The sequence below is a fragment of the Oncorhynchus kisutch genome, linkage group LG5 (genome assembly GCF_002021735.2).
Source record: "Oncorhynchus kisutch isolate 150728-3 linkage group LG5, Okis_V2, whole genome shotgun sequence".
Taxonomy (NCBI): Eukaryota; Metazoa; Chordata; class Actinopteri; order Salmoniformes; family Salmonidae; genus Oncorhynchus; species Oncorhynchus kisutch.
This window is the reverse complement of record NC_034178.2, coordinates 65,117,810-65,137,999: the sequence shown is the minus strand read 5'-3', so window position 1 is coordinate 65,137,999 and position 20,190 is coordinate 65,117,810. Positions and strand designations below refer to the sequence as shown.

At 40.9% G+C, this 20,190-nt stretch overlaps 1 protein-coding gene across 1 annotated transcript in view; it reads left to right on the top strand.

The window, feature by feature from the left end:
- The first annotated feature begins 1,607 nt into the window (after nt 1-1,607).
- LOC109891419 (alpha-1-syntrophin) overlaps nt 1,608-20,190 on the top strand; it is a 69,088-nt gene continuing 50,505 nt past the window's right edge. The window contains exons 1-2 of the mRNA XM_020483945.2: nt 1,608-1,979; nt 18,724-18,909. Coding sequence (XP_020339534.1) covers nt 1,697-1,979; nt 18,724-18,909 — 469 coding nt within the window. The 5' untranslated portion in view covers nt 1,608-1,696. The remainder of the gene's footprint in view (nt 1,980-18,723; nt 18,910-20,190) is intronic.

Sequence of the window (20,190 nt, the reverse complement as noted above, 5' to 3'; positions counted from 1 at the left end):
TAACTTCTTTAGAGGAAGGGCCATATGCTAAGAGCCCAAGAAGAGGTCAATATAGCTTGTATCCCAAATGGCACCCTATTCCCTATATAGTGCACTACTGTTGATCAGGGCCCATAGTGGTCTAATAGTGAAAAGAGTACTGTTTCTGGCCTAGTGAGATGGTTGGGATGGTTGTCTCCTATAAAACAGTTTATAGGTTATTGATGATCCTATTACACTGGCCATTTTAATCTCAAAGTGGACTGAGTTGCTTTTTCTCAGCACTTTCATACAGTAGGCCTATGTTTCACCTTCTTCACTGAATGTGTTTTTTATATACTAAAACAAAAGGGATACATATCATTTCTTTCCTTTAACCTTTTGAGGTGCAAAACTGTCGTGGACTATTAGGCTATAATGTAAATTAATCATATAAAGTTTCCCTCTGGTAGAATTAAATATCGTCACTAAAGAGGGATTGCATTGTAATACATTTTGGCTAAAGATAATGGGATATTTAGATCTACCACCATTAGATACAATGCAACATCATACAAATTGTGTATGTTTCATACAAGTGTAAAGAACAAGTTACAACATGATATTGTGGCTCCCGAGTGGCACAGTGGTCTAAGTCACTGCATTTCAGTGCTTGAGGCGTCACTACAGACACAATTGGCCCAGTGTCAACAGGGTTTGGCTGGTGTAGGCCGTTATTGTAAATAAGAATTTGTTCTAAACTGACTTGCCTAGTTATATAAAAAAATACAAAATAAATTGTGGTGACCTTAACCCAACACCTAGTAGCTGGTGTTGGTTTGACAGTTGCTGGACCTGGGTTTGAGTTCCGTTTGGGACTACACTGAATTCCCTACACTGGTGTCAGAAGTGGGATGGCACCTGAGGCCATCGGAGGGGCATGGTGAGCGACTCGGGAAAGAGAAGCATGAGGACACACTCTCCTGAAGGAAGGGGATATTATATAACCTAGCAACCTCATCAAGTGGTTTGGGAATAATGGTTAAGGTGTTGGCTGACAATTTTTATTTCACTAGTCAAGTCAGTTAAGAACACATTTTTATTTACAATTACGGCCTATCCCGGCCAAACCCTAACGACTATGGGACTCCCAATCACAGCCGGCTGTGATACAGCATGGAATCGAACCAGGGATTATAGTGATGCATCTAGCACTGAGATGCAGTGCCTTAGACACCTGCGCCACTCGGGAGCCACAATTGCTGGACTGGTGTCCGAGTCCCGGTTGTGGCTACCCCGAATTCGGTACAATATCAATATTTTTTATCAGAGAAACATCAAACCTAAACCATGGTCAATAATATTAAAATATTTGACCAATCAAAAACATCGTTAGGAGTAGTTTGATTTGGTAGGCTACTGCAGCCTTTGATTCATGTTAAATCGGGATGTCTGTTAATAGAATGAGTTCTAACACTTTATTGTGGTTTTTATGAAGAAATATGAAAGTCCAGGACAAATTAACTATTTTCATCGTCAAAAAAAATGTTGGCCCCACTGCACCAACTTTGTTCATTAATGAAAAGAATTGTGCTCAATTAACTTTCGAGTATGATATTGCAAAACATCTTGGAATAGGAGAGGGAGTTGGAGGAGGGGGGTGGGTCTCCTGCCTTACCCCTATCTCTTTACACGACTGCCAACCCGTCTATAGAGTTATTCCAGGAATGTGTTGAACATGGCTGCCGCGATGAAGGCACAGAAAACTGGACTGTTGGAACTTCGAGTTACCGTGGACCGTTGGATCCGTGTATTAGCCACACTTACGGAGGAGACTTTAACCGTGAGCCCCGGAGAGGTCGCCGAAGAACCAGTGAAACCCAACCCAACTCCCGCCGGTGACATTAATGGAGACCCAGCCAACCTCAGCTCCTTTCCCGTCCCAGAAACGATCACCAACGTTAAGCGCACGGTGAGAGTTACAAAGCAAGATGTGGGAGGACTTGGAATTAGTATTAAAGGTAAGTCCAACATGGCGCTAATAAACAACACTCTAAAACGTATATTTGGTCCCTTTCCTAAATGTAACTATGTAAACTACCCGACACTTGGATTAGAATGATCTAAAAGTAAATGCTGAAAGTAGCCTACTAAAATTATCCCTCACCGAAGACTTCAACTCTTCAAAGGTCAGTCATTGGGTTGAAGGTTTTCGTGCTGTATGTATTGCACTAGATAGACTACGCCTATTTATCAAAGTTATAACAGCTGAAACCTATTGAAAGAACACATCACAAACTATTCTCACCAAGACCAGCCATATCAGTTCATCATGAAAGTATCCCAATAACCCGTGCAACGTTGCAAGCAACTGTATTTATTTAGACATTTTATTTTGATGACCTGATTCTCTCTGTAAACACGTTATATGACAGGGTAAAGATCGACTACCAGGAACGTTCGAAGTTGGTAAGGATGCAATGGTAACTTTTAGTGAAAGCTAGTCTATCTGCCATGCAGTCATGGCATATAGTAAACTCTTCATATAGAAATAAAAGCTGATGTTATGCAAGCACCACTGTGAAACAGTTCCATGATGTCATGGGAGTGAAATGTCTAATGTAGTCCTGTGGGAATTTGGAGCCAGAGTCTGAAATCCATACCAAAAGCTGACATTTAAGATGATATGGCAGTCTACTACATCAAACAAGTAGGCTAAAGTCCATATGTCGTATTGAATTAGAAAATCTATTTATTACATGATTTTTCTTTCAAATACTGTGTTTACAAGTTATTATTCCCAACATCAAAATGTCTCCGAATAGTCCATTGTCTTTTTCAAGTATTCCTCAATCAAAGTTATGGCTCAAACGTGTGATTGGGAGGCAATGATCTACCTGCTTACTGCGTCATCGAAATCGAAAATAAAATAAATAAAAACATTTGAGACACACCCTTTTCATGTAGGCTACTGGATCATCTATTGGGGCACCATTAGATCCTGCTCTCAATTGGGCTCCCCTGATTCAATACAAGTTAATAAAACATCTTTATATATATATATTTTTTAAACTGTAGCGTGCACATGCAATCGGATACATTGATGAAACATGCTTGTAGGAAGAGCAAGACATTTGAGGTCTCAAGCAGAAAATACAGTATTTCTAAGAATACTACTCTACTCTTGTTTGAGCTTGAGTGTGTGTGTGTGTGTGTGTGTGTGTGAGAAGGGGGTGAGGGGAGTTCAACCCCTTCAAAATCACTTGATCTAGAGAATAACATTCCTGTGCTCAGTTATGTTTAGTAGCGCCCAGGCTGATAAACTATTTTCCTCCACAAGCTTCTGCCCACCTGTAAGAACAGGCAGCTGCCACTCAGATCTCCCAACATGGTGTCTCAGATCTCCCAACATGGTGTGGTGGCCTATAGCCTCAGCTGTCACTCAGATCTCCCAACATGGTGTGGTGGCCTATAGCCTCAGCTGTCACTCAGATCTCCCAACATGGTGTGGTGGCCTATAGCCTCAGCTGTCACTCAGATCTCCCAACATGGTGTGATGGCCTATAGCCTCAGCTGTCACTCAGATCTCCCAACATGGTGTGGTGGGCTATAGCCTCAGCTGTCACTCAGATCTCCCAACATGCTGTCACTCAGATCTCCCAACATGGTATGGTGGCCTATAGCCTCGCATTCCTTTTGATGTTTAAAACAGCAGCAGAGCTGGTTAGTAAAATACCTCTCAGTCTAGTCAATGACACACACATTAACATATGCACTATACACACACATACACATACACTGCAGATATGTGGTAGTGGTAGAGTAGGGGCCTGAGGGCACACAGTGTGTTGTGAAATCTGCAAATGTATTGTAATGTTTTTAAAATTGTATAAACTTCTATCATATAAAATAAGGCACCGTCATCAAACATCAATGGCTTTGTTTATCATGGCTGTTGTAAATAATGCTTATCATGGAGAGACGCTATGGCAGGGAGCTGGGCGATATGTGCAGAAATCCATATTGCGATAAATTACCTGAATTGATGCGATAACTGTAAATAGAATGAAAAGTTTATAACATTCATTTGCACCACAGTTTATATATATATATTTTTTATTCTTTAAACTACTACTGTCATCCAGGACCTCTATCAGGTGGTGTCAGAGGAAGAGACAAAAAATGACCAAAGACTCCAGCCATCCAATCCATAGACTGTTCGCTCTGCTATGGTCTCACAAACGGTACCAGAGCATTGGCTCTTAGACCAACAGGCTCAGAGACAGCTTCTACCCCTAAGCCATAAGACAGCTAAATAGCCAGACTGCTAAGTAGTCAATTAATGGTACCGGAATGATCTGCACTGACCCTACACACACTCACTAGACTATATATAGACACTAAATTGACACTGCCCAAAAGACTTGAAAATGTCTTTCTAACAATAATCAACAACCATCTTGACAGAGCTTGAAGAATCTGTTTAAATAATAATGGGAAAATATTGTACAATCCAGGTGTGGAAAGCTCTTAGAGACTTACCCAGAAAGAGTCACAGCTGTAATCACTGCCGAAGGTGATTTTAACATGTATTGATTCTGGGGGTTGAATACTTCTCTAATCAAGATACTGTATATTATTGGTTTATTTTTTATTCATAAAAAAAAAGTTTGAATTTTTCTTCCACTTTGACAGTATTTTGTGTAGATAATTCACAAAAAAAAACGACAATTAAATCAATTTTAATCCCACTTAGTAACACAACAAAATGTGGAAAAAGTCAAAGGGTGTGAATACTTTCTGAAGGCACACTACATACAGTTGAAGTTTACATACACCTTAGCCAAATACATTTAAATTAAATTTTTCACAATTCCTGACATTTAATCCTAGTAGAAATTCCCTGTCTTAGGTCAGTTAGGATCACCACTTTATTTTAAGAATGTGAAATGTCAGAATAATCACATTCCCAGTGTTTCAGAAGTTTACATACACTCAATTAGTATTTGGTAGCATTGCCTTTAAATAGTTTAACTTGGGTCAAATGTTTCAGGTAGCCTTCCACAAGCTTCCCACAATAATTTGGGTGAGAGGACATTTCTCCAAAAAGTACAATCTTTGTCCGCATGTGCAGTTGCAAACCGTAGTCTGGCTTTTTTATGGATGTTTTTGGAGCAGTGGCTTCTTCCTTGCTGAGTGGCCTTTCAGGTTATGTCAATATAGGACCACTTACATATCTGTTCAATCTAACCCTGGAATGTAAGGAATTTCTGAACATCGGGAAATCAGCATTTGTCCTACCAATTTTTAAAAGGGGGAGATCAAACTGTTTTAAATAATTATAGGCCAATCTCAAAGCTGTCACCCCTTGGTGAAAATACTTGAAACCCTTGTGAGTGAACAGCTAAAATAGTTTTTATTTACTAACTCTATTTTAACTCTACTCTATGTACCAATCGGGCTTCAGGAAGAAGCATAGCACAATTACAGCAGCCATGAAGGTTTTAAATGATATCACTGAAGCCTTTGACAAAAAACAGCACTGTGTCTCACTTTTTATTGATTTCTCTAAGGCTTTTGATACAGTTGATCATGTTATACTGAGGCAGAGAGTGTAGGTCTTTCTGAGCATGCAGTTGCATGGTTTGTTAACTATCTGTCTGATAGAACTCAGTGCACTCAATTTGATGGGCTTATGTCTGTTAAATTGGCTGTCTTTAATGGTGTGCCCCAAGGCTCTGCTCTGTACTTTGTCCTCTCTTATTTACAATGTATATAAATGATTTAGACAAACATTTCCAAAATGTGCAACTTCATTTTTATGCTGATGATACTGTTATTTACTGTTGTGCCTCGTCTCTTACAAAAGCTTTCCAGAACTTGCAAAATGCTTTTTATACTGTTCAACATACCTTGTGTCAATTGAAGCTTATCCTCAATACTGACAACTAAACAAATGGTGTTTTCTAAAGCAAGAAATATACCCCTGAACCTTTCACCTTTAACTACCTGTCAGGGCAAGGAGATTGAGGTTGTAACCTCATATAAATATCTTGTAATTTTTATTGATGAAGGCCTCTCTTTTAAATTGCATATTCAACAACTTACAAAATAATTGAAGCTGAAATTGGGATTTCATTTTAGCAATAAGGCCTGTTATTCTTTTGAAGCCAGGAGGAGGCTAGTATCAGCTACATTTCTGCCTTTACTAGACTATGGGGATATTTTATATATGAATGCTTCCGCTCAGTGTTTGAGATCAATTGGCACCCTTTACCATGGCACTTTGAGATTTATTTTAAACTGCAAAACCATTACGCACCACTGCACTTTGTATACCAGGGTTGGCTGGCCTTCTCTAGTCACTCGTAGGCTCAGGCACTGGTATACTTTTCTTTAGAAAGCCATTTTGGGTTTACTACCTTTTTATTTGGGCATTTTTATTGTTCAGAGATGTGGTGGGTACTTTCTTCGTTCGCTGGACTTTATCCTGCTAACTGTTCCAAATGTCCGAACTGAATTTGGTAAAAGGGCTTTTATGTACTCTGCGCTATCGTCTTGGAACGCCTTACAAAATACTTTTAAACTGGAAGAACTTGTCCCGATTGGTATTTTTAAATCCCTGATGAATGATCTTGAGACTGATTCCCTGACCTGTCAATGTTTTTAAATCACTGATGAATGATCTTGAGACTGATTCCCTGACCTGTCAATGTTTTTAAATCACTGATGAATGATCTTGAGACTAATTCCCTGACCTGTCAATGTTTTTAAATCACTGATGAATGATCTTGAGACTGATTCCCTGACCTGTCAATGTTTTTAAATCACTGATGAATGATCTTGAGACTGATTCCCTGACCTGTCAATGTTTTTAAATCACTGATGAATGATCTTGAGACTGATTCCCTGACCTGTCAATGTTTTTAATTAGCTGTGTTTGATTTTGTTATACTCTTGTGAATTCAATGGTTTTTACCAGATTACTTGTAGTTTTTCATGTTGTTTGTCTGTCATTTTTGTAATGACTTGGTGCTGCCTATCTTGGCCAGGACGCTCTTAAAAAAGAGATTTAAAATCTCAATGAGCTGGTTAAATAAAGGTTAAATACAAAAATAGGACTCATTTTACTGTGGATATAGATACTTTTGTACCTGTTTCCTCCAGCATCTTCACAAGGTCCTTTGCTGTTGTTCTGTGATTGATTTGCACTTTTCGCACCAAAGTACGTTCATCTCTAAGAGACAGAATGCGTCTCCTTCCTGAGTGGTATGACAGCTGCATTTTCCCATGGGGTTTATACTTGCGTACTATTGTTTGTACAGATGAACGTGATACCTTCAGGCGTTTGGAAATTGCTCCCAAGGATGAATTAGACGTGTGGAGGTCCACAATTCTTTTCTGAGGTCTTGGCTGATTTCTTTTGATTTTCCCATGATGCCAAGCAAAGAGGCACTGAGTTTGAAGGTAGGCCTTGAAATACATCCACAGGTACACCTCCAATTGACTCAAATTATGTCAATTAGTCTATCAGGAGCTTCTAAAGCCACAACATCATTTTCTGGAATTTTCCAAGCTGTTTAAAGGCACAGTCAACTTAGTGTATGTAAACCTCTGACCCACTGGAATTGTGATACAGTGAAATAATCTGTCTGTAAACAATTGTTGGAAAACTTACTTGTGTCATGCACAAAGTAGATGTCCTAACTGACTTGCCAAAACTATAGTTTGTTGACGAGAAATGTGTGGAGTGGTTGAAAAACGAGTTATGTAAACTTCCGACTTCAACTGTATATACCTCATACTTCGTACCTCTGCACATTTATCTGGTACTAGTACTCCCTGTACAGTGCATTCGCAAAGTATTCAGACCCCTTGACCTTTCCACATTTGTTATGTTACTGCCTTATTCTAAACTGGATTAAATCATTTCCCCCTCATCAATCTACATACAATACCCAATAATGACAAAGCAAAACCTGGTCTTTAGAAATGTCTGCAAATGTGTTAAAAAAACAACTGAAATGTCACATTTCCATGGGTTTTGAGACCCTTTACTCAGTACTTTGTTGAAGTACCTTTGGCAGCGATTACAGCCTCAAATCTTCTTGGGTATGGCACTACAAGATTGGCACACCTGTATTTGGTGAGTTTCTCCCATTCTTCTCTGCAGATCCTCTCAAGCTCTGTCAGGTTGGATGGGGAAACATGTCAATTCTAAATCTCCTTAGATAATTTAGTCAGAATCAATAAAGTGTTTTGCGTTCCTCATTGAATTGTTAGTCAAACCGTCTATTCACACTGTGGGAACAAAGGAGTGATGTCCTCCTGAAAGGTTGTAGTTTGCCCAGATACAGGGACAAGACTCTACAGCTGACTTAAGGGAAATTCTGAAGAGCACTCGTCTGGTGGTTTATACTGTACTATGCAGATGATACTGTAGTATGTTACCGTGTCCGTCCAGGGGTTTTGGCAGCCGTCCCAGCCAGTTAAGCATTATATGGGTGAAAGTGTACTGACCAGGTCCTGGGGTGATTATCGGCATCCAATGGCTTGTATTTGCACTGTCCTGGGGGCAGGGTAAGAGGTCCAGAGTGTTTTGTGTAATACAGTGAAAGAAGCTTACGTGATAATTGGCTATAGTTTCTCTGGTACAAATGCTCAATGAAAAAGCTTAAGATATTATTTTAAGATTCACGGTGTGGGCCCTTGGACCTTTGAGACTTATACGGTTAAGAGGTGGCTCAAGTGTGTGCATAAAATATTCAGAGACACTTATTGTCCTCTAGACTCTCACATGCAAGCTTTACGAAAGATCTATGTTAATGTAGGCCTCAGCATTACGAAAGATCTATGTTAATGTAGGCCTCAGCATTACAAAGATCTGAGTTAATGTAGGCCTCAGCATTACAAAGATCTGAGTTATTAATGTAGGCCTCAGCATTACAAAGATCTGAGTTATTAATGTAGGCCTCAGCATTACAAAGATCTGAGTTAATGTAGGCCTCAGGAGCCAAATTCCTAACAAAGGCTGAATTCCAAACATCAAACACATCAGGTCCTGCTCCAGGTGTTTGAAACAAGAATCAATAGTATAAATGTGAGTTGTAATTCAAAAAACATGTAAGATGTCCTTTTAAGTGTGATTCTGTTCCCTTATAACTAACATGACGCATGGTCAAATAAATAGCGTGGAAATTATAATGTTAAAATCAGAACAATAACATCTGATTATATTACTTTGGTGAAAATCACAGTCAATAAACTCCTTGGGGTATGAATGCTTGCTATTTAAGTATTGCGCAATATTCAGTGTGATTTCTTTGTTTAGAATTTCACATTAAACTTGATTGCCAAGAATGTAGTCAATGAAATATTGCCCCAGAAGCTTATGATTGGTTCATGATCTAATCTAAAAGTCTATTTGGAGTTTGTTCCTTGGTGATTTCTATTTGATCACCTGGTGATATTACAGTCTGGATAAATTTTTCTGCAATTTCTGTTTTTATCAGTTGAATCACTGAGGATATTTTTTCCCGCTGTCTCTCGCCTCAAATGCCTCTCACACAATTCATCAGAGTGCAGAATCTCAACTTGGTGGGCATTATTTCTGCACCTCAATCACCGAACAAACAAACATCAAATGTCACTCTAGCGTGCACCGCTAGACCTAGACAGACATAAAAGGCATAGATCATGTTGACAGCGGAGGGAGTCGCCGTCTGTGCCGATACCACTGGGATTGAGATGCATGGGCGAGGTGTATCAACCCCAGCATTTTTTACTGAAGGCACCTGGCTCTAGTCTCAGAAAGACGATGCACAATGTAAATCTGTAGAATCGCCACGTATGAGCCAACCTGTGAAAGATATATATTCTGAATGAATTTGATTTAATCCTCTTTCTGTACATTTCTCAGCCGCTTTAAGGCCGAGACCTAACTGGGCTTCACATTATTGACAATATTTACCAAGAAAGGACCCATTGGAAGTAGCAGATTCATCAGTCTATGAACTGAGCTTCATTATCCTGTTAGAGAGTAGAGACTGCAGCGGGGCAAAGTGGATGACTGGTGTCCTCGTATGTTCTAAAATTGCAGTCTTAATGGGGAACTTATCCCTTGCTCAGCTTTTCGAAAGAACTGCTTGAGCACGGCTTTGCCTTCAGAAAGTATTCAAACCCCTTGACTAAATCCACATTTTGTTGTGTTACAGACTGAATTCAAAATGGATGAAATATATTTTTTGCCCACCCATCTACACACAATACCCCATAATGACAAAGTAAAAACATGTTTTAGAAATGTTTGCAAATGTATTATATCTAATTTACATAAGTATTCCCACCCGAGTCAATGCTTTGTAGAAGCACCTTCAGCAGCGATCACAGCTGGGAGTTTTTCTGGATATGTCCCTAAGAGATTTCCACACCTGGATTGTGCAACATTTGCCCATTTATTATTTTCAAAACTCTTCAATCTCTGTTAAATTGGTTGTTGATCATCGCTAGACAATCATTTTCAGATCTTGCCATAGATTTTCAAGCAGTCAATGAGCAAAAGCGCCCTCTTTGGCCTTGTGGGTGGAATGTTATTTATATTTTTCCGAATGTAATAATTAATAAAGATTATTTAGAAAACCTGATGAAATTGTGGTATTTCTATGTCAAACAGTTTTGTTATATTTCAGTCTTATGTGATGTATACAAAGTGTAATAGTAGGATGCAAACTCAAAATTGAATAAATGTCAACTCAATATGTTTGTTCCAAACTGGCAACTGAGTTAGGAAGAACGCCTGTATCTTTTGAAGTGACTTTGTGTATTGGCACACCATCCAAAGTGTAATTAATAACTTCACCATGCTCAAAGGGATATTCAATGTCTGTTAATTTTATTTTTACCCATCTACCAATAGGTGCCCTTCTTTGCGAGGCATTGGAAAACCTCCCTGGTCTTTGTGGTTGAATCTGTGTTTGAAATTCACTGCTTGACTGAGGGACCTCACAGATAATTGAGATGAGGTAGTCATTCAAAAATCATGTTAAACACTTATTGCACACAGTGAGTCAATGCAACTTATGTGACTTGTTAGGCACATGTTTTTCTCCTGAACTTATTTAGCCTTGCCATAACAAAGGTGTTGAATACTTGACTCAAGACATTTCAGCTTTTCATTTTGAATGAATTTGTAAATATTTAGAAAAACATAATTCCCCTTTGACATTATGGGGTATTGGGTACAGGCCAGTGACCAAAGAATATATATTTAATCAATTTTAAATTCAGGCTGTAACACAACAAAATGTGGAATTAGTCAAGGGGTGTGAATAGTTTCTAAAGTGCCCACCTGAATTATTGGCACCCTTGGTAAATATTAACAAAAAAGGCTGTGAAAAATGTCATTGTTGTTTGTCAGCTTGATCTGACACTCCAAATATCACATGACTTAAACATTTTAAGTTACAATTGTTCAAATAAAATACAATTGTCATTAATAAATAATTATTTAGTTCAAAAACATGCATGTCACAATTATTGGCACTCCTGTGTTTTGTACATTGTGCCCCCCTCCCTCTGCCAAGATAACAGCTCTGAGTCGTCTCCTATAATGTTTGAGGTGGGAGAGTACACCCTCCCTCTGCCAAGATAACAGCTCTGAGTCGTCTCCTATAATGTTTGATGAGGTGGGAGAGTACACCCTCCCTCTGCCAAGATAACAGCTCTGAGTCGTCTCCTATAATGTTTGATGAGGTGGGAGAGTACACCCTCCCTCTGCCAAGATAACAGCTCTGAGTCGTCTCCTATAATGTTTGATGAGGTGGAAGAGTACACCCTCCCTCTGCCAAGATAACAGCTCTGAGTCGTCTCCTATAATGTTTGATGAGGTGGAAGAGTACACCCTCCCTCTGCCAAGATAACAGCTCTGAGTCGTCTCCTATAATGTTTGATGAGGTGGAAGAGTACACCCTCCCTCTGCCAAGATAACAGCTCTGAGTCGTCTCCTATAATGTTTGATGAGGTGGAAGAGTACACCCTCCCTCTGCCAAGATAACAGCTCTGAGTCGTCTCCTATAATGTTTGATGAGGTGGAAGAGTACACCCTCCCTCTGCCAAGATAACAGCTCTGAGTCGTCTCCTATAATGTTTGATGAGGTGGAAGAGTACACCCTCCCTCTGCCAAGATAACAGCTCTGAGTCGTCTCCTATAATGTTTGATGAGGTGGGAGAGTACACCCTCCCTCTGCCAAGATAACAGCTCTGAGTCGTCTCCTATAATATTTGATGAGGTGGGAGAGTACACCCTCCCTCTGCCAAGATAACAGCTCTGAGTCGTCTCCTATAATGTTTGATGAGGTGGAAGAACACATATAAAGAGATTTGAGACCATCCTCCATAGAGAACCTCTAGATCCTTCAGAGTCCTTGGTACTGCTGAAATTGTTGCAACCCCTATTACTAGCCTGTTCAACCTCTATTTCATCTGAGATTCCCAAAGATTGGAAAGCTGCCACGGTCATCCCCCTCTTCAAAGGGGGAGACACTCTAGACCCAAACTGCTAAAGACCAACAGTTGAAGTCGGAAGTTTACATACACCTTAGCCAAATACATTTAAACTCAGTTTTTCACAATTCCTGACATTTAATCCTAGTAAAAATTCCCTGTCTTAGGTCAGTTAGGATCACCACTTCATTTTAAGAATGTGAAATGTCAGAATAATAGGAGAGAGAATTATTTATTGCAACTTTTATTTCTTTCATCACATTCCCAGTGGGTCAGAGGTTTACATACACTAAATCAGTATTTGGTAGCATTGCCTTTAAATTGTTTAACTTGGGTCAAACGTTTCGGGTAGCCTTCCACAAGCTTCCCACAATAAGTTGGGTGAATTTTGGCCCATTCCTCCTGACAGAGCTGGTGTAACTGAGTCCGGTTTGTGTGCGAACAAGGAGGCCTACTCTTTTTTTAAGTTCTGCCCACACATTTTCTATAGGATTGAGGTCAGGGCTTTGTGATGGCTACTCCAATGCCTTGACTTTGTTGTCCTTAAGCCATTTTGCCACAACGTTGGAAGTATGCTTGGGGTCATTGTCCATTTGGAGGACCCATTTGCGACCAAGCTTTAACTTCCTGACTGATGTCTTGAGATGTTGCTTCAATATATCCACATAATATTACTCCTCATTATGTAATCTATTTTGTGAAGTGCACCAGTTTCTCCTGCTGCAAAGCATCCCCACAACATGATGCTGCCACCCCCGTGCTTCACGGTTGGGATGGTGTTCTTCGGCTTGCAAGCCTCCCCCTTTTTCCTCCAAACATGACGATGGTCATTATGGCCAAACAGTTCTATTTTTGTTTCATCAGACCAGAGGACATTTCTCCAAAAAGTACAATCTTTGTCCCCATGTGCAGTTGCAAACCGTAGTCTGGCATTTTTATGTCGGGTTTGGAGCAGTGGCTTCTTCCTTGCTGAGCGGCCTTTCAGGTTATGTCGATATAGGACTCGTTTTACTGTGGATATAGATACTTTTGTACCTGCTTCCTCCAGCAACTTCACAAGGACCCTTGCAGAAGTTCTGGGATTGATTTGCAGTTTTCGCACCAAAGTACGTTCATCTCTAGGAGACAGAACGCGTCTCCTTCCTGAGCGGTATGACGGCTGCGTGGACCCATGGTGTTTATACTTGCGTACTATTGTTTGTACAGATGTGCGTGGTACCTTCAGGCATTTGGATATTGCTCCCAAGGATGAACCAGTCTTGTTGAGGTCCACAATTTCTTTTCTGAGGTCTTGGCTGATTTCTTTAGATTTTCCCATGATGTCAAGCAAAGAGGCACTGAGTTTGAAGGTAGGCCTTGAAATACATCCACAGGTACACCTGAAATTGACTCAAATGATGTCAATTTGCCTATCAGAAGCTTCTAAAGCCATGACATCATTTTCTGGAATTTTCCAAGCTGTTTAAAGGCACAGTCAACTTAATTTAATTTGATTTGACCTAAGTGTATGTAAACTAATGACTTCAACTGTATATCTATCCTACCCTGCCTTTATAAGGTCTTCGAAAGCCAAGTTAACAAACAGATCACTGACCATTTCGAATCCCACCGTACCTTCTCCGCTATGCAATCTGGTTTCTGAGCTGGTCATGGGTGCAGCTCAGCCACGCTCAAGGTTGTAAACGGTATCATAACTGCCATCGATAAGAGACAATACTGTGCAGCTGTATTCATCGACCTGGCCAAGGCTTTCAATTATGTCAATCACCACATTCTTATCGGCAGACTCAACAGCCTAGCTTTCTCAAATGACTGCCTCGCCTGGTTCACCAACTACTTCTCTGATAGAGTTCAGTGTGTGAAATCGGACAGCCTGTTGTCCGGACCTCTGGCAGTCTCTATGGGGGTGTCACAGGGTTCAATTCTCGGGCCGACTCTCTTCTCTGTATACATCAATGATGTCGCTCTTGCTGCTGGTGATTCGCTGGTCCACCTCTACGCAGATGACACCATTCTGTATACCTCTGGCCCTCCTTTGGACACTGTGTTAACTAACCTCCAGACGAGCTTCAATGCCATACAACTCTCCTTCCGTGGCCTCCAACTGCTCTTAAATGCAAGTAAAACTAAATGCATGCTCTTCAACCGATCGCTACCCACACCTGCCCGGCCGTCCAGCATCACTACTCTGGACAGTTCTGACTTAGAATTTGTGGACAACTACAAATACCTAGGTGTCTGGTTAGACTGTAAACTCTCCTTCCAGAGTCACATTAAGCATCTCCAATCCAAAATTAAATCTAGAATCAGCTTCCTATTTCGCAACAAAGCATCCTTCACTCATCCTGCCAAACACCCTCGTAAAACTGACTATCCTCCCGATCCTTGACTTCGGCGATTTACAAAATAGCCTCCAACACTCTTCTCAGCAAACTGAATGTAGTCTATCTATTACAGTGCCATCCGTTTTTTCAACAAAGCCCCATATACTACCCACCACTGCGACTTGAATGCTCTTGTTGGCTGGCCCTCACTTCATATTCATCGCCAAACCCACTGGCTCCAGGTCATCTATAAGTCTTTGCTTGGTAAAGCCCCGCCTTATCTCAGCTCACTGGTCACCATACCAGCACCCACCTGTAGCACGCACTACAGCAGGTATATTTCACAGGTCACCCCCAAAGCCAATTCCTCTTTTGGCCGCCTTTCCTTCCAGTTCTCTGCTGCCAATGACTGGAACGAACTGCAAAAATCACTGAAGCTGGAGACTCATATCTCCCTCCCTCACTAACTTTAAGCACCAGGTGTCAGAGCAGCTCACAGATCACTGCACCTGTTCATAGCCCATCTGTAAATAGCCCATCCAACTACCTCATCCCCATACTGTTATTTATGTTGCTCCTTTGCACCCCAGTATATTTTCTTGCACAATCATCTTCTGCACATCTATCACTCTTATTTAATTGCTATATTTTAATTATTCCACCACTATGGCCTATTTATTGCCTTACCTCCCTTATCCCCACACTGTATATATACTTTTTCTATTGTATTATGGACTGTATGTTTGTTTATTCCATGTGTAACTCTGTTTTGTTTGTGACACACTGCTATGCTTTATCTTGGCCAGGTCACAGTTGTAAATGAGAACTTGTTCTCAACTGGCCTAACTGGTTAAATAAAGGTGAAATAAATAAAACATATACTCACTTGTGGACTCCTCTTAAGCTTACCCCGCACATTTTCAATGGGGTTTAGGTCAGGGGACTGGGATGGCCATTGCAAAAGCTAGATTATAGGGTCAGTAGTTTTGGAGACTTGGTGACCCCAAGATGTAATCAACTTCTCCAATTCTCCAACTGTGATCTTTGGAGATTGTTTTGAGAACCCTCCTTCTCATTGTGCGTTGGGGCAAAATACTCTTCATCACAGCTCCAGTTGTTTTAAATGTCTTCATTATTGCCCTCATAGTGGAGATGGGTATTTTCAGGCGTGTTGGTATCTCTATATAGCCATTGCCTGATTTGTGAAGGTCAACAACATTTTGTCTCCTTTCACTTGTGTGTTCCCATGTTGATGGATGACTAAGGGAGTTTAGTGTGTCACCTCATATTTATACCCCAGTGAAACAGGAAGTCATGGATTACCACTTAAGATTTCCTAATACTCAGATGAACTTTAAAATAGTAAAATATTAATCATTAATCAGAATATACATCAATTAGATGTAATTGAACTTAATATTTGGTACAGAAACCTTTGTTTGCAATTACAGAGATCATACGTTTCCTGTAGTTCTTGACCAGGTTTGCACACACTGCAGCAGGGATTTTGGCCTTCTGCTCCATACAGACCTTTTCCAGATCCTTCAGGTTTCGGGGCTGTCGCTGGGCAATACGGACCCAGATCTGCGATCTCGCGATACATGGCCCCATCCATCCTCCCCTCAATACGGTGCAGTCGTCCTGTCCCCTTTGCAGAAAAGCATCCCCAAATAATGATGTTTCCACCTCCATGCTTCACGGGTTGGGATGGTGTTCTTGGGGTTGTACTCATCCTTCTTCTTCCCCCAAACAAGGCGAGTGGAGTTTAGACCAAAAAGCTCTATTTTTGTCTCATCAGACCACATGACCTTCTCCCATTCCTCCTCTGGATCATCCAGATGGTCATTGGCAAACTTCAGACGGGTCTGGACATGCGCTGGCTTGAGCAGGGGGACCTTGCGTGCACTGCAGGATTTTAATCCATGACGGTGTAGTGTGTTACTAATGGTTTTCTTTGAGACTGTGTAGTTTTTGGTTGATCCCTCACCTTCCTCATGATCATTGATGCCCCACGAGGTGAGATCTTGCATGGAGCCCCAGACCGAGGGTGATTGACCGTCATCTTGAACTTCTTCCATTTTCTAATAATTGCGCCAACAGTTGTTGCCTACTCACCAAGCTGCTTGCCTATGGTCCTGTAGCCCATTCCAGCCTTGTGCAGGTCTACAATTCTATCACTGATGTCCTTACACAGCTCTCTGATCTTGGCCATTGTGGAGAGGTTGGAGTCTGTTTGATTGAGTGTGTGGACAGGTGTCTTTTATACAGGTAACGAGTTCAAACAGGTGCAGTTATTACAGGTAATGAGTGGAGAACAGGAGGGCTTCTTAAAGAAAAACGAACGGGTCTGTGAGATCTGGAATTCTTACTGGTTGGTAGGTGATCAAATACTTATGTCATGCAATAAAATGCAAATTAATTACTTAAAAATCATACAATGTGATTTTCTGGATTTTTGTTTTAGATTCCGTCTCTCACAGTTGAAGTGTACCTATGATAAAAACTACAGACCTCTACATGCTTTGTAAGTAGGAAACACTGCCGATTTAGCAGGTTTTCAAATACTTGTTCTCCTCACCTTATGTGTTGGGCTGTATAAATAGTTTATTTGTATGTGTTGGGTTTTAGCTGAGATGATTCTTTACACAGTTAAGTCTATTTGTCCAGGCTTTAATTGTTCCTAGACGACCCCCCCTTCATTCTCACTGTGGATTATTCTAATGGTATAACTTTGAACAGGAAGTGTATCCACTGGAGTATTGGGAGAGAGTCAGGTGTCCAACATCTTTTCTGCAGCGGTGCTGCCAGTAGTAATCATCATTAAATAACATAGTAGATGCAAAGCATTTGAATATTTACATTCATGCACATTGAAATTCATTTTGAACACTTTGTGCTAGAAACATTTAACTGCAGGGCATCCCACATCATATGAAGGAATGTGCCTACCTTATTTAGCAGACACAGTCAACAGTTGGGAGTGGGGGCCAATTTAATCGTAAAATGTTTTCTTGCTGTTAAATACAGTCTGTGAACAAACTTAAAATGCATACGTTGATGGTTCGAATTACAGGATGCCAAGGTCATATTTTTCCATATTCTCTTCCATCACTTAGATCTCCTTTTTGGGAGCCCAGGTAATTGTCCTTTTTGGGAGCCCAGATAATTTATTTATAAATCCCATCATTGGATGGTTCGGTACATATGAAAAGCATTTTCTCAATCACAAATATTCATATCACTTTGAACTGTCCATAAATAAAGATCCCTGTAAACAGTAGTGTCGTTTCAAGCGATTTATTATAGGTAGCTAGAAGGAGAACAGCATCTTATCTTCCCATTCTGCAGCATAAATCTGACCGACCACCTACTGTCACAGTGGAGCACAAGTGAAACATGAAAACTACTTTGAAATCCCGGCACCGGGTTTTTTTCCTGACTGGAACAGCTGGATCAAATGTAAAACGGGAAATAGAGTTCTGATTGTGTTCTCCACTGTACAATATCGAGCATGTGAGCTCAGAGATGTGAAATTGTGCACTAAAATCAAATTATGGAATTTTCACAATGCCCTCAAATGACATCATTTCTAAGCATTCCAAAGAAGCATGTTGACTGGTTCCCACCTTTAGTGTTATATCAAGGATACAAAATCTAACCTTACCAACATATTATTGCAGATCATTTGATGATGTATTTAGCTGTTATAATGAAAGGTTTGGAAAAACAGCAAAAAACCTTTTCATGTCACCTTTAAGCCCTAGGAAAAAGCATATGTACGGTATTCCTGTAGCCCACCATATTTCATATTCACATCCCTTCTCCATTAAGAGAGGGGCACACACTTAGACTGGTAACCATCTGGTTTATACTTTGTATGAGAAGCGTACCAGGTTCCTTTTAGATGAACTGAACCGATGCCATATGCTTTACTTTGCAGGTGGGAAAGAGAATAAAATGCCTATTCTCATCTCGAAGATCTTCAAAGGGTTGGCTGCTGACCAGACGGAGGCCCTGTACGTGGGTGACGCCATCCTTTCAGTCAACGGCTCTGACCTCCGGGAGGCCACACACGATGATGCCGTGCAGGCTCTAAAGAAGACGGGGAAGGAGGTCATCCTAGAGGGTAAGCACTACCAGGACATTTCTGCCAGGCCGGGGTTCCAAGAAATGTTCTAGCATGACCAAGTCGATTATCGACCAAAAGGTCGCTGGTGTAGAGGTTCAAACCCAGCATTGCATGCCATGAGGTAGATTGCTTCTCCTTCAGTGGATTAGAAGCAAGATGAACTGTGAGTAAGTGAACAGTAAGTAACTTTGGATAGAAGTAGAGAACAACTGCCAAGAAATAGAAATGTCTCACCTCGAGGAAAAGCCTCTTAGCACACTGAGATCGAGCCGGGGCTGTAGAGGGGGGGTTACAGATGTAGGATCTTCATTTGATCACCCTGTTTGTTGCAGGATGACTTGTAGTGTTACATTTTGTAGTGTATTTGAGGTTTTAAAAGGCTTCTGAAGTTTGTAAATGTCATATTTATCAACCCCTAGAAAAATGTCCATGAATTATAATCCACATTATAAGTCACATTTTCTGTTGCTGCAGGATTAATTTCCTGCAGCAGCAAAATGGCTCAAATTAAAATCCTACATCTGTATCAGAGTCGATCCTATTTAACCAAAAATAATGGCTGCAGCAAATCCCATCAGAACCCATCAAACGCCCCATTGAAACTAGCTAAAATGAGAACTTCTGGGCTGCCGGTCGGGCACTGCAGGGGATCAATGTGGAGAAAGTCCTGGAGGTGGTCATGTAGGTTCACTGCTCTCTGTCTGTCAGCCAGGCCAGGCAGCTCCAGCAGCAGGCGAAGGGAAACGGACAGTGTTGAATTGGAGACGAGGTCTTTAACTGAGATCAATAGAAGGCTTGCATGTTGTCCATCGATTGCATCACAGGTGTTCTGTGACTCCCAATATTTTATGTGCGTAATGAATGTGCACATCATTGGACAGGTCTGTTATTCTACCCTCTACAAAAGGGACTTATGCTGTGCTCTAGAAGGAAGCACAATATCCACAGTGAATTTCTGTAGCATTATGTTAGGCTGTTGACCACCAACTTCTCCAGTACTGTCCAGATAGCCCTCTGAGACATGCATACAGTAGACGGATACACAAGTTTATTAATGTGAGGCGGGTTAGCTTGCTGGCACACAACTCCACAGCGCTCCACAGCCAGCTAGGCAAGGGAAATCCCTCTAAATCCCTCTGCCCTGTCAACACCGGAGCAGAAAAGGATCAGGCAGCTCATCCAACAGACCTGTGATCCATAATGTCAGAAATCATTTCATGGGTTACTCATCCTGAGGAGCGGATTTGGCAGGAAACAAGTCGAGAGGCTTTGGGACTT